The sequence below is a fragment of the Microcebus murinus genome, chromosome 28 (genome assembly GCF_040939455.1).
Source record: "Microcebus murinus isolate Inina chromosome 28, M.murinus_Inina_mat1.0, whole genome shotgun sequence".
In the NCBI taxonomy this organism is placed as follows: Eukaryota; Metazoa; Chordata; class Mammalia; order Primates; family Cheirogaleidae; genus Microcebus; species Microcebus murinus.
Window position 1 is genome coordinate 6,654,297 of NC_134131.1, and position 17,531 is coordinate 6,671,827.

Consider the following 17,531-nt stretch of genomic DNA (forward strand, 5'->3'; position numbering starts at 1 on the left):
AAAACAACCCTAATGACCATCAACTAATGAATGAATGGATAAATAGCACATGTGATGTAAAGTACTGATACATGCTACAACATAGACGAATCTCAAAAACATCATGTTAAGTGAAAGAAGCCAATTATAAAAACCCACAAATTACATGATCCCATGTATATGAATTGTCCAGAATAGGCGAATCCATAGAGACAGAAAGCAGACTAATGGGTTTCTGGGGCCAGAGTGAGGGACTTAGGTTAAATGGCCCTGAGTTTCTTTGGAGGAATGATGACAATGTTCTAAAATTAATTCTGATGATGGCGGCACAACTCTAAATACACTAGAAACCTTTGAATTGTGCCCTCTACATGGGGAATTATATGGTCTGTGAATTACATCTCAAGAGTTGTTATAAAAAATGTATTCTGAACCTGTCTTCCCCTGTTCCAGCTTACCAATCTCCAGCTAACTGCAGGATCATTGTTAGAATGTGCAGTGCCTGTGTGCGAATTATAAACAGCTGCCTCCTCTGAGCAGGACAGTTAGAAAGTCATCCCTTCCCCTATGACACCACAGTCAGACTTAGGCCTGGAGATCTCACTAAAGAAAGAAGCCATGGGTGGGCAGGGCATGTCCTACACAAACATGCGTGATAGTGACTGATTAATCATCCAGGTAGAAGAGAGACTTGTCAGGTTACTTGTAGATCATGTCATCACATCAATGTGCTTGACAACAAACACATGATCTTCATAAACCAGTCGCCCCCCCACCGCTCCTGCCTAATATCCTGGTCTTCTAATGTCGTCTATCTTGGTGAATGGCGCTACCATCCACCCAATTCTAGGAGAAAAATATTCCATAGAGTCCACACATCCAATCCATTACCAAGTTCTATCATTTTTTATCTCGAGATTTCTAAATCCATGCCGGGGTGGTGGCTCACGCCTGTAATCCTAGCACTCTGGGAGGCCGAGGCGGGCGGATTGCTCGAGGTCAGGAGTTTGAAACCAGCCTGAGCAAGAGTGAGACCCCGTCTCTACTATAAATAGAAGGAAATTAATTGGCCAACTAATATATATAGAAAAAATTAGCTGGGCGTGGTGGTGCATGCCTGTAGTCCCAGCTACTCGGGAGGCTGAGGCAGAAGGATTGCTTGAGCCCAGGAGTTTGAGGTTGCTGTGAGCTAGGCTGATGCCATGGCACTCACTCTAGCCTAGATAAAAAGACTCTGTCACACACACACACAAAAAAGATTTCTAAATCCAATTTCCCCCCTAACAGTCATCAACTGTATAAACAAAGATAATCATTACCTAGTTTCCTCTTGGTCTCCTTTTCATTCCTTATCACCTCTAGTCCAATGGCCAAAGAGCAGCCAGAGTTACCTTTATGAATAAAAATGTATCACCTGTATATTGGCCTCAAAAGTTCTTGGAATAAAATGGCTTAAGTGAACTTGATCTAACCTGTGACCACTTCTACAAGCTCATCTCATGCCATTCTCCCCTTCACTGGTGACACTGAAATGAACTTGATTCAAGTCTAGATCATTCTAAGCTCTTTCTCACCTCACTTTTTATCTTTAAGGCTGAAGAATGAAGATTGAATTTTAGAACTGTAGTTACCAAAGATAGATTATGGGAGAAGAACAAGCTAGTGTTTTCCTTTATAACATCTGTCACAGTTTGTATAGATGTGTGTATTAATCTGATGACATGCTATTCTCCATTAGCCCATAAGTTCTGAGATGCCCAGCCTTTCTGAAGTATCTGATACACAAAAAATACTCAACACACTCTCACTGAATAAATGAATGAATGCTAGCCTTGGAGTCTCTGTAATCTCTTTTGGTTGCTCATTCTTCCCACTATAACGCCACAGTGAAAATGCTTTTCTTATGTTTGGTATATATACTACTATGACTTATTGAATTATGAAATTCGATAGCCATGTAATAAAGACCTCAATGGTGAAGATTCTAAATCCAACTCTAACCCACCAATCCAGACAATGCTCCACTCTCCAGTATTCCAACACAGAGAGTATCCTGGGATGGAAATGCATACCACCATGATTTTCTGAGAAAACAGATTGTGAAACATGATTAAGTTGAACATGCTCTGCCTAGTCCATTCCAATCATTCATCTGTATGTACCTGAAAGGCATGAGAATAGGTGGGAAAACACATCCAATCTAGTAGAAGTATAGATTAAGATACCTGTCAATGGAATCTTTTCAATCAATTATTTTCCCATAACATACAGCCTGAAATAATAGCATGATACCACGACTGTCCTAAGATACCTGCAGTTATCATACAAACTAAAACATTTTCATCATTCAAAAGCCAAATAACAAATATATTTCATTTATATGAAAAAAACATAAAATATATAGGCAGAGAGGTTACTAAAAAAAAATGTTGACTTCTACAGAAACTTGGTTTAAAATGTGACTGGGTTGAAAATCATTATGTTTGACTAAAAAGTTTTGTTTTTATTTTTTAAATTATTTTTTATTTCAAAATATTAAGGAAGTACAAATGTTTTTGTTACATGGATAGCTTTATAATGCTTTAGGCAGGGCTATAACTATGCCCATCACCTGAATATTGCTCATTGAACCTCTTAAATAGGTCTCTACCCTTATCCTCCTCCCCATCTCCCCTTCTAAATTTGTTTTTGGCTTTTGAAATTCATGCAATATGAATGGTATACTGAGTTGTAGCCTTTTGAGCAAAGCAGCTCTGAACGTCATCAAAGTCATTTATGTTCAAAAATGAAATCTGCATTTTTAGCCACACCATTTAGTTATGAGAAATAGCACTGCCTATAACTGACAGAGATCTGGGCTTCTACTAATTATAACACAACAATTTTAGCTAACTATCCTTTGGTAATTTTTATTTTCAGATATAGTCAGCCACTCTGGGGTTTGTCCTTAAAATTTTCTGCATTGTCTTTAATCTTTCTTCAAACTTCCTGTTCCAATTCTCACAGTGTTTTTCATTATTACAGTCTAAGAAATATGAACAATGTGCTATCCATTCTGTGAGGGGAGGGAAACCCTTTTTAGGGATAAGATGGGTCAATTCCCACTTTACATGAAAAGATTACAAAATGTACAGAACAGCAAAAATTGGAGAGAAAAGGAAAAAAAATTCTGGGCTCAGTGGATGCTTTCTTATATATCTTCTTAAGAGAGGGTGGTAGAATCATTCATAATACAATGTAATCCTTTTAATTTCATAGTATACCTGCTCATGACATCTAAGTGAGAGATCAGATAGAATCTGAAGGCTACACCTAGCCTTGACTTGTTCTATCTGATGCAGACAGGTTTGGTCCAAGAAGTTCTTTTATAAAATTTAAATTTAGTATCCAATATTTAACAAGATAAGACATTTGAAGTCAAGAATGATTCTTTATCTTGAAAAGTGATTAGCTTTGATAACATTGCTGCCACATTTTTTTTTTTATTTCAGCACATTACAGGAGTACAAATGTTTAGGTTATATATATTGCCTTTGCCTAATCCCCAGAAGGTGTGTACTAAAGCCAGGTAAAACATAGATACATCATAGATTCTGGCAAGATTTTGGTTAAAAACTATATGCACACATATAATTATTCATAAAGAGAATACTATATATGTGTTTATAAATACACACACATGTTCGCTTATACATAGTGCATGATAAAAGTATATATAATATGTATATTAAAATGATATAACAATTTAAATCAATAATCATGGAAATCATACCAGGATTGCAAAAGTATACAGTAAGGGGAAAAAGGAACTAAACTGTTTGTTCAAAATGGAGAGAAACTGAGAGAAGTAATTTAAACATAAAATTCTGGCTATTAGAGAAATATACACAAAGTACTTTAGTAAACTTAAAGGTAACAAATATAAACATCACATATAGCTTTCACTATATCCAGGGAAGATACAGGTTAAAAAAATACTTTACCTACAGGAAAAAAAAAAAAAAAAGAAAAGAACAGAAAAGAGAAAACAAAGGAAAGAGGCAAAGCAATGCAAAAAACAGAACACACAGAATATAATGGCAAGAGCAAAGCTAATCCTTGTCATTATAAAAACAAAGAGTGAAAGAATACTCCATGTATTAAATGACACATCAATTTAATAATGGCTTATGGGGGAAGCAGAAAGAATACTAGCTCAGTACATGAACACATTCCAATTTCAGAATTACTGAGGGGTAAGGAACTAACAGAAGTCTTAGATCAAGGTAATTGTGACATTCATTATATACAAAACACACAACTAAACAAAGAAAGAGATTAGCAAAAAAAAAGAACCAAAAAGTAGAAAACAGGAGAAGATGAAAACTAAATTGGGTCTCTGGTGCCAGTTCCAAACTCCCTGGAGAAAGAATGTGACGTTTTTAGGTTGGGCCATGTGCTCACCCAGGTCCAATCAACAGGGTACAAATATGGCTTCCAGAGGTCAGCTGCAGGGCCCAGGGCTGCAGGTCATTTGTGAGGTCATCTGAGACAAAACCCTAAAAGTGGCCACCAATATTACCCTGTATGTACTATTTTCTTCCTTTCCTTATGTCTTCATTCCTTAATATTTTCAGGTTTGGCAGATGGAATTCTCTAATTTAAATGTTCTTCAAGAGCAAAGACTATTTCTGACAATTATTTCATATCCTTTTCAGTTCTAGCACAGTAGAAAGAACAGAGTAGGTGCTCAATAAAAGTATCCTTAACTGGATTCTTTCTCGTTCCCTAAACAGAATCCTTATATAATATTAAAATAGAACACACACACACACACACACACACATGCACATTTTAAACTCTGATTTGAACAGTCTACTGAGGCCAAAAGAAATCATATTGAATTGTCTTCTCAACAATTTTATTTATTGAATTAATAAAACCCATGTATTGTTTCTGAAATCCAAAATGAGCACACACATTAAGTTATATATTTTTAACACATTGACTGCCACACTAGAAAAAAAAAATGTTTTCCTTCAGGCCACGGTGTTTTATTAGAAAAATAGAATAAAAATTTTGAAAGCAAAAGGATCCTTTCTAATGTAATGAAAAATGTGGGGGTTTTTTTAATTGTTTTCTGTGCAATTTGAAAAATAGTTCTCACTGCTCCCAAGTTGAAGAGACATGTGAGTTACATATGCTTCAGGAGGCCCCAGGCTCAAAACTAACATGAGTTAAATACAACTCACATGGCAGTTAATGTGTTAACTGTTGGCTTTTCTAGATATGCAAACACAAACTTACACGCAAACTGGAGTTTAGCTTCTCTGCTGACAATTGTTCCAAGTGAATTTGTTGCAAAACATTGGTAACTTCCTGTATCCCTGTTTCTGTTAGGGCTAATAACCACAAGATTGCCTCCATTCAACTTATAACGATGTTCCATACTCATATCAATATCACTTCCATTCAGCTGCCATCTGTAAAACAAATATCAAGTTTTTTTTTCCCCTTCTTAGTATATTTAGCTTTATAAAAGAAGACTGTATTATAAAATCTACTTTAAACATTATCCCACTTATAAATAAAAGATGACACATACATTATTCAAGTGTTACATAACCGAAGAACAAATATGCCCAAGTATTTATCAGAAACAAAAGGTTAAAGTATAGCAGAAAGTACAACAGAGTAGCATCTAGAAGTTAAAGATTTTTTTTTAAAGTTTTCTGAAGAGATGAGAATAGTTTCATCTGTTCACTAGGGGAAAAATTAGGCTAGGTCTGAACAGGCAAAGATAAAGTAGAAAGTTGTAGTAATTATCTCTAATACTTCAGGCCAATCTCATGCTGGCAGTGAAAGAAGAAAAGAGCACATTTCTTTGATTTATCCGGATTGACTGAGCACATTTAATAAATTAATTGGATAAGTGCTCAACTATCCATTTCAATTTGTCTGGGTAAATACCTGTCCCCAAGGCATCCTCCACTTTTCTAAACCATCACAGTGCTCTTTACAAAATGGTACACTGCGGTAAAAGACAATAAACACCACCAAGGGGGTCTGAAAACGCAAAGGCACCAAAACCCCAGAGCCATACTTAATGGGAAGCCAAAATAAAAAAAGAAGAAAGAAAGAAGCTGGTTTTTAAACAAGAGTTTCTAAACTGAAACACTGAAGGTTTTTAAACTGGAAGTATACTTGACGCATCAAAGTAGATTTTACCTTTATAAGTTCGTTCCTATCCCACAATCTCAAGAATACATCCATTGTATAAAGTAAGGATGACCCAATTCCTATAGTAAAATTGTACTGCCATCAATTCTATAAATTTCCATATTATTATAACAACATTCATCTCAATTTCTCTTTGTAATAAAATTGAAAAAAAAATGGGTAACCTAAAGCTCACTGTATAGACGGGGATTTCAATAAGCCAGGTGTGTGAGTTATCACCTGTCTCAAAAACTATTAATTAGCTGGATCAGAAGTAGCACCCATTTAAATGATAGCTCAGAGTTCTTCAATGATCACATGGGTCATTGAAAAATTATTGTATTAAGACACAAAATATGTAATTTTCACATACTATATGCTGCAAAAGCATATAAAGAGATAAAACGTGGACATCATTTCAAATTGAAGTACATGAAATTAGATGGAATATTATACAGCTGTGAACATGGGTGAACTTTATAAACATGAAAAACTCTCACAAACAATGGTGAATAAGGAAGCAAATTAAAATGCCATTTATATAAAGTTTTAAAAGACTGAAAGTGATATTAGGAATTATTCTCATGTGTTTTAAAAATACATGAAAATTATAAACCTCAACATTAAGGTACTTTTTATAGCTCTCAAAGAGAGAAAGTGAGATGTGTTTAGGGTAAACAAGTGGCAAATTGGATTTTTTATTGTTTTGTTGTTTTATTTCTTTAAGTAATGGTATATGGACTTTCATCATTATACTTTATTGTATGTCTGTATTATTTTCCATATCTGAAATAATGCATAATACAATTCTAATGACCAGGGGGTACAAGAAATGAGTAAGCTTGTAAGTTTCATCCCCACTGCTTAAAGAAATATTTCATCATTTGCTCCTTTTTAAAATCAAGGCTTTCTTGATTTTTCTTTTTGAATTCACATACAAACATGCCAGATCTAAAGCTGCAATTCTAACAAAAGATTAAAACAAAATTAAGAGAAAAAACTAAAGAGCCCAAGTCTTTGTAACTTAAAAGAACAAAATTAGAAAGAAGTAGAAGGAGCCGTAACCTTTTTCATTTATGGGGGACTTCTGCCATTGGGTTTTGTTTGCTTTGCTTGTAAGAGTAGCTCTTTTATGATCCCCCAAGGCAAATCCATATTTGCATGAACATTTTAGCTCGCTTCCTTTTACTTTGACTTTAACTCTGCCCTTAGAGTTTTGAAGTGGAACTGTGAGCACTTATGGGCCCCCCTTCATCTTACTGCTCCCCAAGTCCTAGAACTACAGAAACCCAGAAAAGGAAATGAAATAAAGAAAAATCATCCATCCACATTCAGTCTGAACACTCTTCACACCAGCAGTGACATCATCATCTGAGAATTTGCTGGAAATGCAGGATCTTGTGCCCTGCCCCACATCTACGGCACAAGAATCTACCTCTTAATGAATTTCCCAAGTATTCACCATGCACAGTCAAGCTTGAGAAGAACTGATCTATACCACCCCCGACAAGCAACCATGGACTGCCTGTGGTGGACACGAGCAGAAATGAACTCCTCCCTCTCAATTTAGCTTATTTCATATTTAACAGCTCTGATTAGAAAGCTCTTTTTTCCCTTCTTTCCTTTTATTCCTTCCTTCCCTCTTTTTTCCTTCCTCCCACCCACCCTCCCTCTCAATCAGTCAGTGAGAAAAAAATTACTGAGTGTCCATACATAATGCAATTTTCTAGGTTCTGAAGTTGTGGTACAATTATCCCTGGCCTTCAGGTAGCTCAAATTTTTGCAGAGATTTTTTTTTTTTTTCTAGTTTTCTAGCTTCTGCCCCAGCCTCACCACCACCCCCAGGCTCTCACCTTTCAAATAACAGCATCATGAAAAGACATGGGATTCAGGACCAAGGGCTCATTGGCTTTTCACTGGACTGGCTCAATGGACTCAGCCCCCACCCGCTGCATGACTGTGGGCACATCACTTAACTCCCCATGAACATAAGCTTCTAACATGTAAAATGAGGAGAATTCCATCTTTTCCATAGCTTGTTCTATGGAGTTTTGTGTAGACAGTGTACTCAAAGCCCTCACATCAGTGTTTCCATGAGGGAGGCATTCTACAAATGGGTAGACACCACTGTTGCTGTAGGTGCAGGCTCCATCCAAGCTCCAAGCATGCAAACCCATCCGTCCTGTTTGCTTTTTAGTCCATTCCCATCATCAAGCACATGTTGGTTATATTTCATCTCATTGATCATCTCCTTTTACGTGGAACAGACTGCGACTTCCACATGTGGCTTGTCTGCCTTGGTATCAGCCCTGAGATGTCAGGGAAAGTAGGATGAGACATATACTGGCCTTGACCTTTAAAGAATAAATCTGACAGTAAATCACAAGTGCTGGGCAGGTTTCATTTTCAAGCTGCAAATGGTTTGCCGGTTACTAAGTGAGTGAATGCTTGCAGTGAGAAAAAAAAAAAAAAAACTCTTCTAAACTCAAATCAGGAACCATGCGGTTAATTTCAAACTCTTTTGAATGGGAAGACTCTCGTGACAAAAGGAGCTTGTGTGTTTGTTACCTAAGAAGTGCATTTTGTAGAGGGAAAAAGAAAAAGCATTTTTAGCTCGGGAGTCAGAACGTTTATGGCCTGACTAAGCATGTCGGATGGCTTCATTCGAAAATTGTGTTTCTGTCTTTAGCTGATGAATAATCAAGGTACAGTGGCTATATGAAAATTGTAAAGATAAATAAAATATAGAGAAGCACTTCTTGCTTATTTAATAGCTGGGAAAGATTTAAAAGACCATGAAGTATGTGGGGAAATGCTTTATTTCATTAGGTGTCTAAGATCTAAAAGCTATCATCCTAACGTTTTGACTAAAGAACCAAAATGGAAAAGATCATTCCATTATGCATAAATGCTTTCTCACTGCCTTTAGCTAGGTCTTCATCACATAGACACAATCCTTAGATTATTTCACTATGTGAAAAGGCGAAAACTGTTCTCTTTTAAATATGTTGCTGTTATACCAAAAGCGATAGTGCATTTGTTTTAGCAAACTCTTCAGAGCTAAGACATATTTGAGATAACTTAAAGAATGTTAATTTTCTTTTAACAAAACAATGTAATTATTTTTCTCCTTCCTAACTCTATTCATCATTGAATGGAACTCATCCCCAGGAGATATAAAATTTCTCAAAATCTTATTAAACATTGATTGTTTCTCGTCTCGCTGAAAATACGTGAATTCAAAATAAAGCTGTCTTTGCTTAAACTCTGAAATGCATAAGTAATCTCTGGGCCTAAGCTCCCAAAGGTTATTTTATCCTGAGAAACAAAATAGTGTATCTAAGTTCCTAATGCTAAATATTCATATTTGGACCTGATTTCTAAGTATGCCTCATATTTTCATCTGCATAAGAAATATTCAGGAAAACTGGTGGCATATGTAGTTCTTTCCTTCACAAAGTATGTGCCCAATAAATATTCAAATTAGACTCATTTTCTTTGTGGGAAACTGTAATCCAACTGTTCAGGCTCCATGAACACAACCCTTAGTAGTAAGGTGTAACAGGTAAATGGCACACTCAGGTCATAAATTTGGGAAGCTTTTAAAGGTAGATACTGACTTTTGGTTTTGCATATTCATAGTTTTTTTTTTTTTATGAAAGTTACAAATTTCTTTTTTTATAAAGGAATTTCAAAGCTCACCAAGAACTCTAAGTATCAGAACGAAATCTTTTTAAAATATGGAAATTACTTAAAACTACAAAAAATATATTTGCATACTCAAATTCCATTCCAAAAGGCTTAATGCAGTGATCTGGAGCAAAAGAAGCCAGCCCCGTGGCTCTTGGGGCTACATATACTAGCATTATAATCATGTAACATTTACATTGTGCTCCAGAAGCAGACTAACCTTGTAGCTTTAGCTCGGTGGTAAATGTCACAAGATTAAGCACCTTTGCATAATCATCATGTTGTAACACTCCTGAATGATAAGTTCACTGTCAGCCTTCAGAGTTCAAATGCTCATTCTATACGAATTAGGATTTGCTTTTAGAATCTCAAGTGAGAAATGGTTTATTACTCGTATTTGACTAATCTACTGATTCTCAATGAGCTCTCATCCCCTTGAACTGGTTCACGTGGAGGTTCTCTGGAAACTTGAGTCTGGGCCAGTAACTAGAGATGAACACTTGGGGTGCTAGAATTGGAAGTCCAGGGTTACTGACCTACTGGACGATCAATCCATTTTTTCTAAACCCTAGTTACATCCTCTCCACAACAGGAAGACTACTAGGCAGGTAGTCACTGAGACAATTGGGCCAAACCTAACAGAATAGAATGGTGGCAGTCTATGGCAGATTTCCACCTAAAAATAATCAGAATACAATTTATTTAAAACAGCTACATGCCCTTGGGCTAATAGTCTTTGAATATTAAATATAAAGCATAAAGTGAATAACATAGGGGATATTTCAAAACTGGGGATTACCACTCCCCAGTGATGAAAACTATAATGTTACTTTCAGAAAATTAAACTAAAACGTCACTGGCTCAGGTATATGAATTACTGCTTTCCAATACAAGAACTAACTATGTGTGAGAGAGAGAAAGAAAGAGAATGAATGCGTGTGTATGTGTGTGTGTGTGTGTGTGTGTAAACACAAATTCACATAATAATGAGTTAAATCAGCATACAAAGCCTGAATTCTCAGGGTTGAAGGTGCTTTTCAAAACATATAAGCTCCACGGGATAATAACTATTGCAGTCACTGCTGAATTTCCACCATGAGGCATCATACTTGGTACCTAGAGGGCACTAGTAGAAATTTCCTGAATAAAGTAATCTAATTCTACCCGCTACTTGCCATAATCCACCTCCATACAGTCTTCACTAACTGTGGTCATCCATATTGTCAATACATGATCTCAAAGATGGGGAATTAATTAATGCATCATTATTTTCAGTTAGCTTACAACTTCTTATTTATTTACCATAGTAGTTGTTATGGGATATGGAAACTTCTTACACAAAATCACACTAGTATGGAATAACAGTAATGAATATAAACACAGGCATATTTTGTTGTCAGTATAATTTAAGGCATCAAGCTGTAAATTGAGTTTTTCACCTGAACTTGGTAATAAGGTTAGAGAACATCACAACTTGACATCAGAGCTAACAAAACTGAAAATGAATTGAATGACTTCAGGTAGTTTCAAAAATAATCCCAAAATATAAATCACCTCACAGAGGATTATATAAAGTTATATTCCTTTGGGATATCTACTGTATCACACAAAATCTAGCCAGGACGATGGAAATCTAAACAATATTCTGGAGAGAAAAAAAAATGTCCCATTTTAGAGCTCAACATAAAGCAAAGCAGAAAGAATAAAATAACAATTACTGAAATCTTTTGGGGGCTGGGTTTGGGTTTGGGAAATATGCCCACACTAAACACTGTTAAATCAACAGGCAATACTTTATTTTGGGTTTGACAGGAAAATTAGAAATTTAATCACAGAAGCAATTTATGGTTTTAGATGCGGCTTTCAAGTTAATAAGCAAATGCATTTGTGTTCAAATGCAATGTTTGTTAATATGTTTACTGAAGTGATGAGAATAATTGTAGCCTTTGAAAGAATGAATGTCTGAATTTGCATATTCAATACTTTATCCAAAAATAACTAGTTAGGCTCCAGCAATAATTGCTAAAGATCTAAATGAGTTACACTGCAATGCTTTTTTTTTTAATTGAGTTTTTAAAATGTTGTTTATGACATAGATCCCAATTTCTCACTCATTGATAAATTTTAAATACACACACACACACACACATACACACACATACATACACACACACGCTGGGATTACAAACAACTGTGCAGTTTACATATTTATAGCCTAATTCAAATTAATCAGGAATTGTTTTTAAATTGTTCCAGGGAGAGTTATAGAAGATGTTTGCTGTCATTGCCTTCCCTGTATCCATTTTATCTTTTCCTGGTAGCAGCCCCCTCATTCTGCTTTGAAGAAGCAGAATTCCTCATGTGATCCCAGCCTGGTCAATGAGAACATTTCTATGTCTCAGGCCTTACTGACTGGTTAAAGATGTGGATATGACCCAACTAATTTAACTTGATCAACATGTACATATCCTTTCTTCTTAGCCCACTGAAAAATTACAAGAAAGAGGAATAAAAAGGATGTGATTTATTTTGTTATACTAAAATGTCTAAAAATCTAACCTATTTCTGGTGCATATTGACTGCTGACAACATGAGCTATGTTTTTCTGTTTTTCTGACACCATTTGGGGCTTTTAATGACCCAAATAGGAAAGATGCCCTCTTCCTCCGGTTGATTTTATGGGGAGGACATAAGTAGCCTGGAGTTCCAAGCACCCAAATTTGTCACCTCAAGGCCATTTGTCTTCAAATGGAGTCTAAAGAGAAGATTCTATCCAAACTTAAAAATATCCTATAGAATAAACTATTAACTACTTTTGACTCTGTGTTCCTTCATGACATTCTTGAATCCTGAAATATGATCCAATCCCAAATTCCCTTTATTATTCCCTCCCACCTTGTGAACTTCATTTCAGTTTTTTTTTTTCATGCTACCGACTGAGCATTTGCTCTTCTGCTAGGTATTTGAAATATAAGGATGAAGAGCCCATTATTTTCACTTCTAAAGGAGTTACAGTTACCAGAACAACCCCATTTCATTGTGATAAGCTTTATCATAGAAGCAGGTTGAGATGCAATGGGTGTGTACAGCGTTGGAACATAGAATCCAGTGTCAAGAGGCATCCTGGTAGGGACGATAGTGCAGCCAAGCTTAAACTGCCCTCAAAGAGTTGTGTTTACCTCTCCTTGCCTCAGGCACTATAGATATTCTTTATTTTTTTATGTTTGGCCATCGTTCCAACCATGTGAATATTTCATTGCTCTTAAGTCAGGATGCTGAAAGAAGTTGAACTTGAGGATGCACACAGAAAACTGAGAAATGTGGCAAAAAAGGATTACATTTCTCTAAGGGCCAACTCTTATTTGTCTTGAGGCATAAAAGTAAAGTAACAATGATTACAAATCTTACTGAGCCATAAGAAATAGGTAAGAGACAAATTGCACATAATCAAAATTATATGTAAAAATATATGTCATATATGGTCACTCTATGTTATGATATAGAATATATAGCACATATACTACACATGTATTATATATTCTAAAAATGGAACATACATAGTACATATATAAAATTTATAGCATATACATAATGCATATATATAAAGCCAAATATAGTACCATGCATAGTATTCTGCTCATATATATATATATATACATATATATGTGCATATATAGACAAGAAATAAATTCAGACTTCCTTAAGCAGAACTTAGTGTATTATTTTATTTCCCCCTTCTATCTTACACAGAACACATTTAGTTGACTCTCATTAAATTAAATATGTGCAGCATGTGACATATTTAATGTCATATTTTTTTTTTTTTTTTGAGACAGAGTCTCGCTTTGTTGCCCAGGCTAGAGTGAGTGCCGTGGCGTCAGCCTAGCTCACAGCAACCTCAAACTCCTGGGCTCGAGTGATCCTTCTGCCTTAGCCTCCCGGGTAGCTGGGACTACAGGCATGCGCCACCATGCCCGGCTATTTTTTTTTATATATATATCAGTTGGCCAATTAATTTCTTTCTATTTATAGTAGAGACGGGGTCTCGCTCTTGCTCAGGCTGGTTTTGAACTCCTGACCTTGAGCAATCCGCCCACCTCGGCCTCCCAAGAGCTAGGATTACAGGCGTGAGCCACAGCGCCCGGCCTTAATGTCATATTATAAGAAACAAAGTTTAAGGGCAACTATGGCCAGGAAAGACCTCTACTTTGCATGGTATTTAGCACTTAGAACTTGTGTATCCAAGATTCCTTACACTGTGCTTTATTAACATAGCTTACTTGTTCTACAGAGCTGGAAGAGAACGATGTTCTGGTCACTTCCTTGTGAACAGTGAGCAATGAAAATGCATTTATAGAAAAGATTTGTGGATTCAGGGGTCAGTCTGGAACTTTCTGCAAGCCTACACATGTTCATCTATGCTGTTCAATACAGTAAGCTACTAGCCACACGTGGCCAGGTAAGACTTAAAAAGATATTGCTGTGGGGAACTGAATTTTTAATTCAATTTCACAGATTAACATCCCAAGAGCCACATGTGCCTGCTGGCTACCATATTGGAACAACACAGCTCTAAAGACTCAAGCTAGACTAAAAGTTGAAAACAAAGCCCACATGGGCCACCTTCAGCTCTTAAGACTCATTTTCTTTGGCCTAGATTTTGTCAAAAAAGAAAAGCAGACTTAACACTAAAATTAGCGAGATTCCAAAATGAAAGTATCTGAATTTCAAACATCTTTGAAAAAGCTTTTGCAGGACTGAACCAGGATTCCTGGATGGCAGCAAACAGCCAGTGCTGAGAAGCAGCTGTGACCATCTAATGATAGGCTAGGAGCTGCATGTTTGACAGTTTCCAGTCATTGTCCATGCGTCAATGCTATATGGTCTTCAGGAAGGCCGACCTCATGCAGTCCTGTCACTTGCCTGGTCCCTACTGGCATGTACATATTTTTACCCCTGTCTCCCCCAAATATTAGGTCCCTTTAAATGCCATCAGTAGCAGTGACTGGCCTGAGATCCTCATCTTTGGGGGTCTTTCAACTTAGCAATAAGTTCACTGGGCATTTCTAAACCCATGAAAAGTAGACGAAAATCTTTCCCATTTAGAAAAGTATTAATACTTCCACAGGGTAACCTCTTCCAGCACCATCCAGCAATTACAATGAGACTGAATACTAATTAACCTTTAAATAGAGGCTTTGGGGCTCAGGCAGGGAAATGCAGAAGAAAGAATAAAATTCTCAATTAAACCCTAACACAAGTAATTTCTCTTGAGAATTTCTGAACTTTAGGATTTCTAATACGACCAATTAAGAGGTCTTTTTACCCAATGGGATTAAAACAAAGACAAGATCTCTCATCAGATAAGTTTTCCTAAGTCTACAGGGTAGGCTCTGGGCTTTCAAAGACATTCTTTTATTAAGACTCTTTAACTTTATTCTGAATCTTTAGAAACAGATTTGGGATTGCCTTTAACAATTCACATGGCCCCCTAAGTCTCCTCCTTGGCTGCCTCTCTCTCTTTCTTTCTTTCTTTCTTTCTTTCTTTCTTTCTTTCTTTCTTTCTTTCTTTCTTTCTTTCTTCCTTCCTTCCTTCCTTCCTTCCTTCCTTCCTTCCTTCCTTCCTTCCTTCCTTCCTTCCTTCCTTCCTTTCTTTCTTTCTTTCTTTCTTTCTTTCTCTCTCTCTCTCTCTCTCTCTCTCTCTCTCTCTCTCTCTCTTTCTTTCTTTCTTTCTCACTCTCTCTCTCCCCCATATATATATGTATATGTGTGTGTATATATATATAACTATTTATATTTATTAATACATATTAAAACATTCTTTCTCTGACTTCATGTAAAAAAAATCCCCAAGTTTTTTTATGTCCTCAATGTCATTACATATTTATGCTATTTATCTGCAATTGTTCAAGGATAGTAAAGAAAAAAAATAAGAATAAGCAAGCATAATTTATTCTGGACCATTTAGAGTCATATGGAATCTTACCTACTGGACTATTAAAGTCAAAAGTTAGAAAAAAATGAGGCCATAAATGAAGGTGTCATCTAAATAGATAAATTTGTTATTGCGACCCATATTATCCCATACTCCATTTACGCCACTGGCACAATCTATTTCCTTTACAGATAACATGAATGACAAAAGGGTTGTTTCTTGTTCTAGGGAATTCCAATATTTTTCATAACCAAAAGCAGCTCCCTTATGCTTTTCCAGGTCTCAGTTTCTATTGGTTATAAACCTTTAGTTTAAGTGAAATTTTATATTGGTTAGAAATCTTAACTTTAGAAAATCTTTAAAGCTGTCAATGAAAGTATCTGCTCTATTTGGCTACAAACCAAAACTTTTCAAACAATGCCTAGCATGTTCAATTTCTTCATTTATCACACTTAAAAGTAATAAATCAATCAAAGTCACACATCTGCTAGTTTCAGTTATAGATTTTGCTTAAATTGCAACATATAAATACCAGGATGATATCCCAGGCTACATAATAAAATGGAAAAATAATTGTGTAAAAAGCAAAACCTCTTCATCAACATCTTATATATATATTATTAATCCATTTAAACAGACTCCACAGCAGATATATAAAGACATAATTACAACAAAAGGCTATTTCTGGATTTCCAAGTTCAAGACATTTGGTTATTTGATGAAACTCTACAAACGTAATTAATCCAGTAATACATTCCACTATCACTAAATCTTATATGCTGACAATTTTTCAGCTATAAAATTTGCCACCAAATTATTCATAAGATAAATGCCAGGAAATACAACTTTACTGACAACAGAAAAACAGCCCACACAAGTCATTCACATGGATTCTTTATCATATTTATAGCCAGGTCTATAAGAATAATCTTCTATTTCAGGAAGAAACAAACAGATGCATTTAGAAAGTGTTGGACTGCCTTACAAAATGCTAGAAAAAATATTTCCAGAATAGTATCTTCTTAAGCTGATTGGTTCAATTTTCCCCTAAAGAAGAAAATATTCCCAGATGTTGAATAAGCTTATGTTTGTTTAATTGAACTAGCTCATAACATACAGTTTTTTGGGTTTTTTTCTTTTTTCTTTTTTTTTTTTTTTAATGCTGTGTTACAATTTTCTTATTTCTATAGGGAAAAATGGGGGCAGAAGGAAAACTTTTTCTCACTTTTGTCAATTCTGGCCAAAAACCTGGAATTATGATGTTTATTTTGTTGAAGTACACAGCAGGGGCTCAATAATTACATTGTTGGACATTGTTGAAGGAGACTGACCTTCTTGACTTCCATATATGAAAAATACACAGGTCTATCTTCTAAGCCAATTCAGACCCAATTTAACTATGACTGTTGGCTTCAATTATTTATATGGCTTAAGAGAACAAGACAAGTTCAAGAAACGCTACATTACCACTCTACAAACATTTAGAATTTTATTAATATATACACTGAAGTTTGCTTATTCTGCAGACTGTAGGAAAGGTTTTGCCAGGCAAACTAATACTGTAAATAGAGTTTTTGAAGCAGATGCTCACAGTACTTAAAGAGCATGTTGTTTTGAAGGTGCCTTGAGCACTCTCTTGCAACCACTTACATTAAAGCAGCATATGTTATTTATAAATAATTCATCTCTTCATTATAGTGGGTCCCCCAAGCACCCCTAAGAGTAAAAA

At 35.7% G+C, this 17,531-nt stretch overlaps 1 protein-coding gene across 2 annotated transcripts in view; it reads right to left on the reverse strand.

Annotated features, from left to right (window-relative positions):
* The window catches only part of CNTN3 (contactin 3), a 304,606-nt gene that overhangs the window by 187,196 nt on the left and 99,879 nt on the right, over window positions 1–17,531 (reverse strand). For both annotated transcript variants that reach the window (XM_075998483.1, XM_075998482.1), the window contains exon 4: window positions 5,266–5,441. In XM_075998483.1, coding sequence (XP_075854598.1) covers window positions 5,266–5,441 — 176 coding nt within the window. The remainder of the gene's footprint in view (window positions 1–5,265; window positions 5,442–17,531) is intronic.